Source organism: Salminus brasiliensis, chromosome 22 (assembly GCF_030463535.1).
Source record: "Salminus brasiliensis chromosome 22, fSalBra1.hap2, whole genome shotgun sequence".
Classification (NCBI taxonomy): Eukaryota; Metazoa; Chordata; class Actinopteri; order Characiformes; family Bryconidae; genus Salminus; species Salminus brasiliensis.
Genome location: NC_132899.1, coordinates 23984387 through 23998600, shown reverse-complemented (window position 1 = coordinate 23998600; position 14214 = coordinate 23984387). Strand labels below are relative to the sequence as shown.

Sequence of the window (14214 nt, the reverse complement as noted above, 5' to 3'; positions counted from 1 at the left end):
ACACAGACCTGACAAAAAATTAGATCTGAGTCACATTAAGGCAAAACAATCAGATTTGACTCAGCCCAGCCTGGTAATGTGAACAAAGCCATTGTGACTCAAGTCGGATTAGAAAAGATCGGATTGGACGTGTCCACACAGACCTGACAAAAAAATCAGATCTGAGTCACATTAAAGGCAAAAAAAACAATTAGATTTGACTCAGCCCAGCCTGGTAATGTGAACAAAGCCATATTGACTCAATTCTGATTAGAAAAGATCGGATTGGACGTGTCCACACAGACCTGACAAAAAAATCTGATCTGAGTCACATTAAGGCAAAACAATCAGATTTGACTCAGCCCAGCCTGGTAATGTGAACAAAGCCATATTGACTCAATTCTGATTAGAAAAGATCGGATTAGACGTGTCCACACAGACCTGACAAAAAATTAGATCTGAGTCACATTAAGGCAAAACAATCAGATTTGACTCAGCCCAGCCTGGTAATGTGAACAAAGCCATGGTGCCCCTGTTGACGCCCCCTGCCGGCGGAGCGCAGATCTGCAGCGCCAGACCTCTGATTGCGTCACTGAGTTCAGACAACCAGTCCAGCAGCGGCCATCTTATTTCCACAAAAAACTTCAGCACCAGAGGAAAACACAAGCTCGCAGTTTCTCCGCAGACGAAGGCTCCTACATGGCTGACAGTCATGGAGCATTAAACCTCAGGGTACGGCGAGCGGCCACGCGACAGCTCTGAAGAACAGGGTAAGAGAAGCGGCCGTACCTGCCTCTGCCTCTGCCGCTGCCGCTGCCGCTGCTGGTGGTGGCGCTGCTGGCGCTGCTGCTGCTGGTGGTGGTGGTGGTGGTGGTGTTGTGGTTGGCAGTGTTTCATTTTCAGTCTCCGCTCACGTTAGCTGGAGTTAGCTGGCCTGTCTGCTCCCTCTCCCCGCTGCTCAGCTGGGGATGAATTGGTAAACACAGGCCGTGTCCGCTGCCCTTTCTCGGCTGCCTGTCTTGCTGGAGAGGTGTGTGAAGCCCGAGCTTGGCTCCTGATGTGAGGTCAGTGTTGACAAGCCGCTGATCTACAGTGTACAGACACTTCAGGGGCTAGCTTGGATTTCTGAGCTGTTTCGGGAGCTGACCAGCGTGCTTCACAAACTTCTGTCAGCTAGCTAGCTAGTGCCAACATGGTTCTGCACGTTCTGCTCCGGCTAGATGGTTCGTGAGATGTTCTCGTGTACCTGAGTAAGTAGATGGTGATGGATCTGCGGTGGGTTTTCCTAATCACCAGCTCCATACTGAAATGATCCGTTCCACCTTAAATGGTGCCGTAGTAATGCGCTGTAGTGCTGCACGAGCGCCCCTATCTAACTGCTGTGGCTTTTAAGGTGGAACGGATAATTCGGAAAAAATGTCAACTTCAGCTTTGTAGCAGCTTTAAACATGACGAGCATGATCTGGGATGTTATTATTAGTATAATAATAACAATTATTAATAATAATATTAATTATGGTCTGTTACTCATTCATTTTATGCCCCCTCCCCATCTCTCTTCCTCTGTCTGCCTGTCTCTCTCCCTCACTCTCTCTCTCTCTCTCTCTGCGTGTGTGAAACGAGGTTAAGCCTTTGTGTGGATGAATAGAGGCTGGTTGTGTTCAGATCAAGCAGTCTGTGAGTCATGCGCCAGGTGTGTGAGTTCATATTGCAGTGCCTTTGATTACACCCCTGGCCACTCACCACTCTGCATGTCATGTTTAACAAGTGCTGACCGATCCAGTGTCAGTCAGCAGGTCTGATCAGAAGACTGTAAGTGAAATCGTACGCCACGCACACCTCGAGATTCGGTGTCTGGTGCGGTGTGGAGAAGTAGGACTCCTTTATGCCAGTGTGTCTCTCCTCCTGACACTGCTCAAGGGGACTGAGTGTGTGCCATAAATGTTGCATCACACAGGTCACATGATACCGTGCCGCGATGTGGACATACTGTATTGTAGTCCCGCTGCTGTGTATGAGAGCTACACCGATCAACCATAACATTAAAAGCTCATGTCTGTTATTATGTAGGTCCTCCACCGCTGACCATTGGAGGTATGGACTCCGCAAGACTTAGCCAGCATGAATACACTGGAGCTTCTGGTGGGTTGGATAAGAAAGGGCAGCCTTGGGCACCCATGACCCTGTCGCTAGTTTGCTGGTTCGTCGGTTGCCCCTCTGCCTCCTGATGCCATGGGCTTCCATGAATCACATCAAGAAGCCTTGGGTGCTTGACCCTGATGACCCTGTGGCCAGTTCATCGTTCGTCCTGGGGCACTTGTTTTGTGTAGGTCACCCTCCTGATGCCAAAGCAGCTCTGACCCATCAAAGCATGGACCTCACAACCTCTACCCCTTTGTTATGCTGTTGGTCCGCCACCTGCTGCCAAACGACTCACTCCATAAGACCCCTTAGCAGGAGATCTTTTAAGACCTGTAGATGGCAAAGTGGAGTCTCCAGTGGTCACATCAATGAGCCTTGGGTGCCCACGACCCTCCAGATGTCAAAACAGCTCTGAGCCATTGAGCTATGGATGCCATAACCAGTACAAGTTGGTTGCCAGACATTACTGTTTGTTGACTGCCCGGCCTCAACCTTCTCTGAGGGCTGTAAGAGCAAGCTACCGTTGTCTGTGCTAGTGAGCATGACCGTGCTGGCTGAGTGCTGCAGTTGGGCTCCAGGGGACCAAAGATCATGGGGTCACTTGCGTTCCAAGGTGGCGCCGGCCATGGCGAGAAGGTGCTGCTCTTCTGTTTTCTTGCTGGCACTCCATATGCTGCCAAAACAGCTCAGTCCACAAGACCTCTGAAGGAGTCCTGTGGTATGTGGCACCAAGACGTTAGCAGCAGATCCTCTTAAGGCCTGTTAATTGTGAGCTGGAGCCTCTGTGGATCATATAATTGAGCCTTGTGTGCCCATGACTCTGTCACCAGTTCATATTTGGTAGGCACTGACCACTGCATACTGGAAACACCTGACTAGACCTTTAGTGTGTTAGATTCAGGGTGAAGCTTAACTCTGCAGGGTGGTTGATCTCCAGGACCAGGATTGAGCAGCCCTGGACTAGTCTGACCACAATAATGTGCTCTCAGAGGAAGCATGGATATCTGGAAAAACAGCCCTGGGTATCTAGAGATGGCGTATCGGTATCAGTGGGTATCGCCAAAGTATTCCTCGTTAAGGCTGAATCAGAGTGGCGTTACTGCGGGCACCTGAACTCTGCTGACCTCTGAGTTTCTACCTTGCCCAGCCTGACTGCTGTGTGTGTTTGGAGCCAAGAGATAAGACTAGGGTCGGGCACTAATGTTATTGATTTATTATTTGCACTGACTGATGGCTCCACATGAAAACACCTTGCTGGCCTGATCTACTGTTATCCATTTGAATTGTAGGGTGGTTCTCTATTCACGTGCCCACTGATGCTTCTCCCTAATAGCTTATCCTGATCAGACTTGAGTAAAAGTACAAGTGCTCAGTCAAAAAAGTGACTTGAGTAGAAGTGTTCTTTAAGCTCCAGACTTAAGTGGAAGTACTAAAGTGTTAAGTATTACTAAGTACTGCAAGTAGTTTATACTAAAATGTACTACTTAAGTCCTGTGTTCTTACAGAAAGCAGCAAAAGTCTGAATATCATTGTTTATATTATTTAAAATTCTTAGACTTTAGGACAGTCACAGTTCCTTTGGCTGTAGTAGAATGACAGGACTGTAGAAGACAGAGTTCCTTAAAAGGGCCAGTAGATCTCCAGAAGCCCCGGTGCTTAAAAAGTGAGGTACAGTAACAAGCAATGGTTTTACTGCTTGCTTTCCATGTTTGATTGGATGGAGACAAACAGAACCCGCCGACAGAAGATCCATGTTAACCCAGAGAAGCCTTCTGTCCACAACACTGCTTTTTTAGCTGTTTATAATAGGCCCAAGCTCTGAGGTAAGTAGTAGTCCTTTTAGAAGTCCTTCAGATAAGCTGTTGAGGAATCTCCTCTGTACTTCTGTGCACTGTTTGTATTCACGGCTTGCGCTTCTTGGCTGACTCTGAATCTGATTAGACTGTGTGGTCCGGTTCTGCAGAGGGCTCGTCATCTGTAGGCTAATGCAGCTGCTGCGAATACGCAGTGCATTAGGACACTCCTGCAGCATTAGAGCTCTGGTTTTGCACCACGTAGCTCTTTTTTACTTCGCTAAACACGTGTCTGTTACTGAACACACACACTAACACACACACACACACACATGTGCACATCTGTTAAAAGCAGCTTGGATGAATGATGACAGATGTTGCATGTTTAGTGGTTCAGAAGCCAGTAGGCGTGCAGAGCAGAGAGAGACCCCTCCTACTTTCTGAAGCACGGATAGATGGGATTAGATTAGTATCTGTAATGCACTGCCCAGGTTGGAAAAAAGTGCCATAAGCATGAGCCTAACGACACAGCTAATGAGTTCAGCTTATCTGTTAGTTGATTCAGTTAATGGAGGCGGATCTCTGCTAACCGTGCTGTAACTGATTTGGGCCGGACCGATAAGGACGAAGCAAGTTTCAAAGCAGATCATTAATAATATCTGTAACATTGAAATTAAGACCCTAATATAGAGCCCTGAGGTACACCCACATAATAGGCCATGCAAGGAGATTTCATTGCCCTTTGTGACACACTGGATTCTACCATGTTTGAATGTGACTTCATCCGACTCTGTTGTCAATTTTTGGGTCAAAACATCATGATTTACAGCGTCAGTAACCTCCGTAAATGCAGGGAACACATATATTCTAGACATAGTGTTTTTAACGTTCTCATAAAAAAGCGATTTGTTCTATCAGTACATTAGAATAGGTTGAGTAGGCGCCGATACTGGCTTTTTATACAGTATCTGTATCGGCAAAAGAGAGCACCGATACCATAAGCATCCTGACTCCATACTTTTTGCTTTTTTTTTTTAACATAACATTTTTGTTTGCATACTTTATGAAACCAAACATTTAAACAACCAGTAAACAGCCAGTCTTAAACAGTTATTACCATTTATACAGAAATTTAATGAAACTTTTAGCACTTTTTCTGTCCATGTGGTGTTTTTTTTTTTTGGTTTTTTGGTTTTTTTTGCTTCTAAAACCAAAAGTTAAACTTAAGCAGCTTGTTTTAAAGCCGCACTGCAGTTTAGTATATTTTTGTACTCGTAATGAAATGTGAATTTTAAACACCAATTAAAAAGCTGTTTGGTCAAGCTTAGCAAGATTATGCTGCTAAGCTTACTGCTTACTGCATTATGGTGAGTAACTGGAACATTGTTTTATAGCTCTGAAGCTCTTAAAATGTGCAGTTCACCAACCAGTAAACACTGTTCTGAGTTTTAGGATTTAGATACATCTATCGAGTATTTAAGTCAGAGTTGGTATCAGTATCAATGCTGTGTATCGGCAGATACTTGAAAATCTGGTATCGGGATCGGTGCATCTCTATTTTCCACCCTAGTGAAGGACTGCATTTAAATAGGTCTTTGAGTTCTGAATGGAACCATTGCTTTTACCAAAGAGTGTATCTTCACAGATCTACTAACCCAGTCTGATTGACCTGTCTGATCATTCAGTTTCCAGTTCAGTCCAAACACTGCAGCGAAATCACAGTTCATCAATACACCTACAGAAACTACAGATTGGTCAGGATACGCATGTGATGGTAAGATAGATAGTAGACCTCCTATTTACTCGTGTTCAGATGTAAAGGGGTCAGCACCTCATGAACATGGCTTGTGGTAGTGATGCTGAGCGTGGCAGTTGCAGTAGAGATGCTAACACCGCAGTACCGATTCTGGGCAAGGCTGGCGGCATGCTATCGATACAGATAGCACTGATTGACACGCAGTCATGCCACGGTACTGGTCTTCATGACCACTTTCCTTTACAATAATATTTCATATTTCATATACTTGTTAGATTTGCGGCTAAGCATATTCCTGAGAACGTCAGTATGAGAAATGTATTTTAGTTTTTTAGTTTGAACAAAGTCCGTCAGGCAGTCAGTAAGCGAAATCGGCTCTTCTAGGCCCGTCTGTTAGGTGGTCAGTGAGGCAGCATGCATAGACCTTATTCACACACATTTTTTAAGCTAAATGCAGTTTTATCATCATGCACGACGTCCCACTTTGTAGTAGCATTCGACTTTCTAATTGGACCACAGTGGACGGAATGAGGTAAAAGTGGTTCCAGTTGCTCAACAGCAAGTCGTACCGTGTTCTAATCCACATCCATTTGTTTGCAGAAAACATAAGGATACAGGTTGAAGCAGGTTGAGATGTTTTTGGACTGTGCTGGTAACAGTCAGACTGGTAACAGTCCAAGCCCAGTATTGTCTAGTTACGTTAGCCTACCGTGATTTATTATAAGGCATTAGGGAACTGTTCCTTTAACGGTTTAGCAGAGATTCAGCCCCAGCGGTTCTGTAGTTCAAAAGTTAATAATAATTTGATTCAGTGAATCAGTGACTCATTTTCAGTAAAGTAGAATATTTACCATCTATCCGTTTGGAAAATCTGGCTTAGTTGGCACACCGGCTCACAACAGTGTGTTTATGTAGAAAAACAGATTTCCGAAAATCTCAAATTTCACTTCACTTCAGTTAAGTTCATTTGGTACACGTCTAAACCAAGCATAGCATAGTGCTTTCCTCCGTCGAACACCAACGAGGTGACTTTGTTTACCAACGTTGGAACGAGAGACTCCCCATTGGCTGTGTCGTCAAAGGGTCACACCGATTTGCACGACCACTCTATGGCTTTGCCTTTGATGAACACATGGTAGTTGTTTCCTGCAGACCGGCAGGAAAAGACTTTCCATCTGGACTTGGCTTGCTCCGATTATTCAGAACTTTGATATTAGCGGGGTGATTAGTCATGCCTCATATTTGTCTCTCTTCTGTGCAGGCCTGCCATTGATGCCTCTTAAGCCACAGCTGAAGATCAGGTTCTTACACAGCTCTTGTTTTGTATAGTTTCAGAGAGTGTGAAAGAGGCTAAGCCTGAGCATGTGGAGATGACCTCTCCAAATAAAAATATCTAGAATTATTCAGGTGACCTCAGGTGAGGTTTACGCTGATTCAGGCCTGTTCGTGATTTCTGTAATTATAGAATAATTACAAATAGGCAGGTTTGTTGAGAGGCTGAAGAGCCACTTTATACTTTTATGTAGTTTTTTGGGGTTTTCAGACGTTTGTTGTTGTATTATTTTAACCAGTCAGCTCTACAGCTAATGTTGGGCTCTTGTTGAGATGTTGACATTACTAAAATACCTTTTTTTTATCATGCTACCTGCTCGGGACCTCTTCTATGAAAAAGCCCCACTTCACGAATGGTACAGTAAAGATTTGTAATTGCCCCCAAAACAGCCAATGAAATCATATCTACAAGTGGGATGATGCACAAGCGTATAAGAAGTTGCGTACAGTTGAAAGACAAAATTTTAGATTTCTATAAAATATGAAGTCATTGCTATCTAAGGCGCAATTCTAGACATGATCTAATTCAACACTTGCACTGTTCATGTCTTCTATTAAACACATTTGACTAAACATCCACAGTGCAGGCTAAAGAAAGTAAGTGATCCCTTGGTTTTCATAGCTTGTAGCAGTCTATTTCCTGTAGCAGCAAATAGGATTTGCACAGAGTTGAAGGGAAGGTTTTGGGCCATTCCTCTCTGCAAATGTGTTTCAGTTCATCAGTATTACATTGCTTTGCGTGCACAGACCTCTTCAGGTCACGGCCAGCATCTCTTTAGGGTCCAGAGTTTTTTCTCAACCATTCTTTAGTTGATTTATTCATATGATTTGGGTCATTGTCCTGTTGCATAACCCAACGTCTCTTCAGCTTGAGGTCATGAACTGCTGCTCTTACATTCTGTTTTAAAATGTTTTCATGCATCTTTGAGTTTGTTGTTCTGTCAATGATTGCAAGGAGTCCAGGCCCTGAAACTCAGGCCCAGACCATGGTGCTTCCTCTACCATGCTTTACAGATTTTTTAGGACAGCAGTGTTTCTTGTTCTTGTTCAGGGGTTTTGTATTGGTGAACACATGTACATGGAGGGGTTTTGCAGTTTGTAGATATTTTTGTTGTTACTCTTGGGTCTTTCTCACCTCTTGTAGGTCTGCATGTTGCAAAATGATCTTAACAGGACACCCACTCCTAGGGACAGTAGCAACAGTCCTGAACTCGCTACTACAGTGGGCTTTTTTTTTTTTTTTTTTTAGTGAGCACCCTCAGCTCCCCCATGCTGTGGCTCTCTTAAATGTACATGTGGAAATTAGCTTATTTGGCCATGTCCTAGATAGAAACAGAAATTCAGACACGGCAGATATTTGATTTAAGCCTCAGTTTTACATTGAAGTTAGACTAGAATGACCAGTAAGGGAGGTATGAGCAGACACCTTCACGTCCAGGTCAGCTTTAACCCTGGATTTGTGTTGAAAGTGCTCAGCTTTATCTCAGAAAGCTCTGCAATGTCTCTGCATCCTTTCTGAGTTTAGTGTCTCTTAGCAACCGTGAATGTGAAGGACGAACAGCGGTCCTGCATTAATGCACGGTCAGTTTAATAGAGGAGTATTTTACCCTTGAAGCGTAAACAGCAGACAGCCAATACGGTTCAGCTCCCAGCGAGAGACGTGCCGAAGCACTGAAACCCCGGAAACACATAAATTTCCTTTTGAAACAGGACAGGAGGATGTGGTCGTTAACCGCAGAGTCTGATGAGGATTAATTTATTACATTTATTTATTTATTTTTTCTGCGTCTAACTGCACTTTTTTCAGATTGGGTCAGTTCGCTTTGTGCTGCTTGGGTTGCTGTCGTGATTAGATCTGTGACCGCAGTGATGGTTCCACAATGATTAAGTTAGTGTTTTTTGCCTCTGGTCATTGATCACCGGGTAAAAATACAAAAAAAGCTGACATTTCCTATGATGGAATTAAAAGGTTGCATGATTTATGAAATTTGGACATTAGATTTGGGTGGCATGGTGGTGCCACATACAGCTCCAGGGACCTGGGGTTTCCCCTCTGGTAGGTTTCCACTAGACGTGAGTGTATAAATGAATGGGTGCCTGGACTGATGCCCTGTCCAGGGTGTTCCTGCCTTGCACCCAGTGACGCCAGGGAGGCTCCAGACCCACCGCAGCCCTGACCAGGAGGAAGCAATCTTGAAGAATGACTGACGGAATAAATAAATGCTCCCGATTTTGGTTTGAATGTGGCAAATACAGAGGGGAAACTCCATAGAAATACCCAAGTTGTTCCGATAACAAGATCTATAAAGCAGAGGCTAAATGCCAGGTTACAATAACAAACATAGACACACCCTTCATAACTACGGTCGCCAACTGTGCGCAATATGAGAGTTTTTGCAGTTTCACATGAAGTCATTTGGTTCCGTCCTTCAAAACTATACTTAACATGATCAAAAGTGGGGGAGTTAATACCCACTGTTCGTTTGCAGGGAGCTGGATCAGGCCCCTGTGTTTTTTTCATTGTAATAGTAGCTCTGTTTGAATGAATGGATGTGGTTGTGGAGTTCTCTGCGTCGGCTCGGCCTGGTTAAGCGTTTCCGAGAGTGTTCGAGAGCAGTTCGCTGAAGAAGCAGGGGTTTGTGTGAATGCCGCAATGCACCGCATCCAGCTCCTAAACCCGCACAGTGTCGTCAGCATGAAACAATGATGGGTTACTGGGCTCCGAACCCCCTCGTTCATGCCTTGTGGCTTGTACAACCACTACTTCTGCATGAGCCGAAGTGATACTGCAGACTTTAGCACATCCTAATGGCAGGAACAGACATACGGGATTGATGTGAACACCAAACTCTGCCACATTAAAAGTTGAGCTGAGGTCTGTGAAGAACATTGTTACTGGTCCTGTTACTTTGTGGCATCAGTGTTGGCTCTGAGTGTAGTGCTGCACAGTATGGACAAAAATACCATATTTAGACAAACTTTACAGATGTCCACAACCTTTCCAAAAGTTTGTGGACATCAATTCTTCTCAGTAAATTCAGCTGCTTTAAGTTGCACCCACCACAGGTGTTCAATTGGTAAGCTCTGTTGAAAAGCACTGCCAAAGGAATGCAAAGCCCATGATCACCAAGCCCAATGCCAAACATCAGCTAGAGCAATATAAAGCCCAGCAGTGTTGAGCTGTGGAGCACTGGAACTAAACCAGACTAATTACACTGCTTGATCAACTGCATTTTTCTTTACAGTGTCTTTGCGCTTAGAAAATTAAAAATTACAGTAACAAAATATATCATGATGAGATGAAATATAGTCATATTGCCCACCCCTAAGTGCAACTGTGTTATCTGGAGTGATGGAGCTCCATCCAGGACTATTGGGATGAGTTGGAATCAGGCCTGTCACGGTTATTACGTTACCGAGTTGTCATACAACATGTGGATATGGCATTATTTTTTATTTTTTTGGGGGGTCTGACCTTGATATTGTCCATTGTGTTTATTAAGGAGGGGGGGGGGCATTAACCTTAATGAGCCTGTAAGTTGACTTTGTTTAAAAATAGCTTGTTTTGTTTCATTATTTTGGATATTTTCACTTAAAAAAACAAAAATATATATAAATATTGTTTTTTTTTGGGTGTCTGAATATGTTTAATAATTAAAAGCTTATTGCTCTTAAAAATGCTCTTATCATAAGCGGATTAAAATGGTCTGAAAATGACAGTAATAATGGTTCTGAATTTTGTCTGGACAATATATCGTCCAAAAAAAATTTGTATCGGGACGGACCTAGTTTGAATGGTGTTTGTGTTCCAAGCTCAAATATCAGTACATCTAGTACATTACTAGTGCTCTTGTGGCTGAACGCAGTCAGATCCTCACAGCACTGTTCCAAAATCTAAAGGAAAGCCTCTCAGAAGAGTAGAGAAGTTACTTCAGCAAAACCGGGACAAACCCCTGTTTACTTCCTTTCATTTCAGAAGAAACATGCGAAGAGCAGGCAATGTTGACTTAGGGAAGGTCAGTGAATATCTCCGTAATGTCCTAATTCATTTCTCTTCTTGTCTTTGTCCACAGTTTTCGGGTTCTCTGTGTTTATCAGAGGAAACGGTGAAGAATTTGCAGTGACCTCATCTCTGACCATCTCCAGGGAGTCCCCTGACTCCTCCCTGAGGAGACATGGAGGCGCAGGGAGGAGCTGGGTTCAGGGGACTGCTGGCCCCAAGCCCTCAGAGTGAGGCGGTGACCCATGAGATGGAGGAACTGTCCCTGCAGCCCAGCCAGAACCTGCCCCCTCTCAATGAGCGCAAGAATGGTGAGTCCACCGCCTCCTCGCTCATAGAGCCGCAAGGTCTTCCGGTTCTCCTTGCTGACAAAGCAGATTGGTGGGGTTCACCGCTGTGATGAAATGTGCCATTAGATCAATTCGTATTGAGAAAAATATGTGGATATCTTTTGGCTGTGGGCCAATGGAAGACATTGCGTGATTGAGAGCCTAAATATTTAGTATATTTAGGAGCTGCAGTGGATGATTTCATTAAGATTTTTTTGTGTGTTTTTGTTTTGTTTTGTTTTGTTGTTTTTTTTTTAGCCCAGTACAGTCCTCGCTCATCTTCACCCAGTAATATGAACTAGGACTTTCGCATGCAGAGAAATAGATGTGGACCTAGAGCATGAAACAAATTGTTTGCCGAAAATAAACAATAAAGAATTCAATATAAACTTTTTAGTTCCCATTAGTCAGATTTCAGTTATCGTAGACACCTTTTTAGCTAAGCAGTTTTCGTGTTTTTTTTTTTTTGTTTGTTTGTTTTTTCTCACCAGATTATTATTTTGAAGAATACAAAATGTTGGGCTACTGGGATTAAAATATCTGGTACTGCAAATTAGAGACAGCAGAATCGATCCGCTGTGAATCTGCAGATTCTGCTGCAATGTTATGTGAGGTCGCAAGATGCTGCAGTTCCTCATTCAACCACTAGACCTCGCTCATGGCTGCGGAAACCCATTGAAGCTAGTGTTGAAATATATCATGACGTCCTGTAAATTGTCTAATTGTTTCTCATAATCTTGGAATTACTACTACTACTCCTATTTCATCTCATTATAACATTGTTGTGAACGGCTGGTTTATTAGATATTATCCTTCAATGATGCCAAATGAATACATGGGTACTAATACTATGGTTCAGTAGAAGGGCCATTGTGAAGATGTTATTATATAAAGAATGACAAAAATGATTCTCCTGTAATTATACTGCTAATTGCTAAGTGTAGTTTGTAAAGCTAGCACTAATTTTAGGCTGTGATTCCGCCTGTCTATCCAAGCAGAAACATCTCCATTGTGTGCAAGACTGTAGACTGTGTTTTTGAGGAAAACCAGAGATTCGTGTCGTGCTGGCGCCTGTGTAGTTTCCCAGCATAATTTATACATAACCGTCACCCAGCCCTGCCCTCGATCGAAATGGAAAAACAATCTGCGATCGGTCCCAGCCTCAAAAATAAAAAGAAATGGCCCATCTTCACTGTGAATAGTTAAGTGAGTAGAAGATGATCTGACATCCAAGCAAGCCCTGATGCAATGTGGAAACGAGTTCTGCTGACTGTTAATGATTCAAAAAAATCAAACAAACAAAAAACACCTCCAACTGTTTAGCACGAGGGTGGGTTTGTGTTGCAGCCAGTGGCACATTAAACATTTCACAGGTAGCGTGAGGAGTGGAGTCAATTTGCCAGCAAATTCTGGAGGAAAACATCACCCCATATGTTGGAAAAGCACCTCAAGCAGGACAGCGATCCTAAACGCACCTTAAAATCCACCTCAGACTGCCTGAGGAAGCACATGTTGAAGGTTTTGCCAATGGCCTTTGGAGTTCCCTTACAAACATTACTGAACACTTGGACTGGATGGACCTCAAAAGAGCAGTGCATTGAGGACGGCCTAAGAATCTCACAGAACTGGAAGCCTCTTGAAAGTAAGGATGGGCGAAAATCCCACAAACAAGGGCTGAAGGACTCTTATCTGGCTTCAAAAAGTGCTTACAAGCTGTCATAGCCTGCTGCCAGAGGCTGTCTAGTTGGTTTTTGTTGTTGTTGTTGTTGTTTTTTGTTTTTGACACTGTTAAGGAGGTAATCTTGCTTAAATATACTAATAAATATATATTACCTTTATACTGTTTGGAAATCAGGTCATCTTTTTCCTGCTAAGCTGTTCTGAATAACAGAATTTTGACCAGGAATGCCCAAACTTGCCCCAACCTTGCCCATCCCTTCACCTTTAGCCCAGGTCAACCGCAGAGGAATCCCTCACCGTCCCTCGGAAACGCAGCAAGTCCACAGTGCTGACACTACTTCTGCTCATGGCATGGGTCTAGAGTTTTGACTGACGTGTGAAAAGTCGTGAAACTGGGATGTCCTAGTGTAGGAGCTCCAAGCTTTAAGTGGACGGCTGCTGCTGGGCCGCTGTGTGAAAGGTCACAAGGTCTGCTGAGGTCGCTCTCGTCACTGAGGGGAGGTGTTTATGTTGTCAATCACTCACGAATTCGCAACTCTGTCACAGCCACAGGGCTGCTTCCGTGTGTCATAGGTTCAGTGACTCCCCCTCGGCATGAAGGCTGGCTGGCTGACTTGCTTGCTTGCTCGCTCCTGTAGATAACAATCAGCCGAAGATGCCATGGCTGGGAGGGGTTAGAGGGCTGCTCCCGCCTCTCTGCCCCTCCTGTTGAGAGTGAAAGTGGAAAAGTTAGGCAGTCTGCATGATCTCCTCCGCAGTAGGAGAGAAGACGAAGGAAGCGTGGATTCTGGAAAGAGTATTTGCAATGGAAAGCTGTGACGAAATCGACTGAACCTCGGAGCTTGCTGGAGACCGGAAGGGCGCGCTGGGTCAGCATGGCCTGTCTGGAAGTGGAGCGCCGTGTGGCTTGCAGGGACGCCTTCGGTTCAGGTGCTGCTCTTTCCTCCTTTCAGTGATGATGGTATACGGAATTGGGTTTTTGTTGGACAGAGCTGTTGACGTAGCAGTGGAAATATCATCAGACCAGCCAAGCCTGTTATTACCATGACTACAGTTCCTACAGTTCCTATGGTCTAAAAACCAGAGATCCAGCGTTTTAAGCTGTGGTTGCAAAGACCTTCTGGTTCTGGCCTTGAGCAACTGCCTCTATTTTTCTTTTTCCAAACAGGAAAAGTCTGCAATTTGTACTAGATAGTGAGGCTT

General features: G+C 44.1%; 1 protein-coding gene across 1 annotated transcript in view; it reads left to right on the top strand.

Moving 5' to 3' along the window:
• Positions 1 to 585: 585 nt before the first annotated feature.
• The window catches only part of mrtfba (myocardin related transcription factor Ba), a 40536-nt gene continuing 26907 nt past the window's right edge, over positions 586 to 14214 (top strand). Inside the window, exons 1-2 of the mRNA XM_072668115.1 lie at positions 586 to 749; positions 11076 to 11313. Coding sequence (XP_072524216.1) covers positions 11178 to 11313 — 136 coding nt within the window. The 5' untranslated portion in view covers positions 586 to 749; positions 11076 to 11177. The remainder of the gene's footprint in view (positions 750 to 11075; positions 11314 to 14214) is intronic.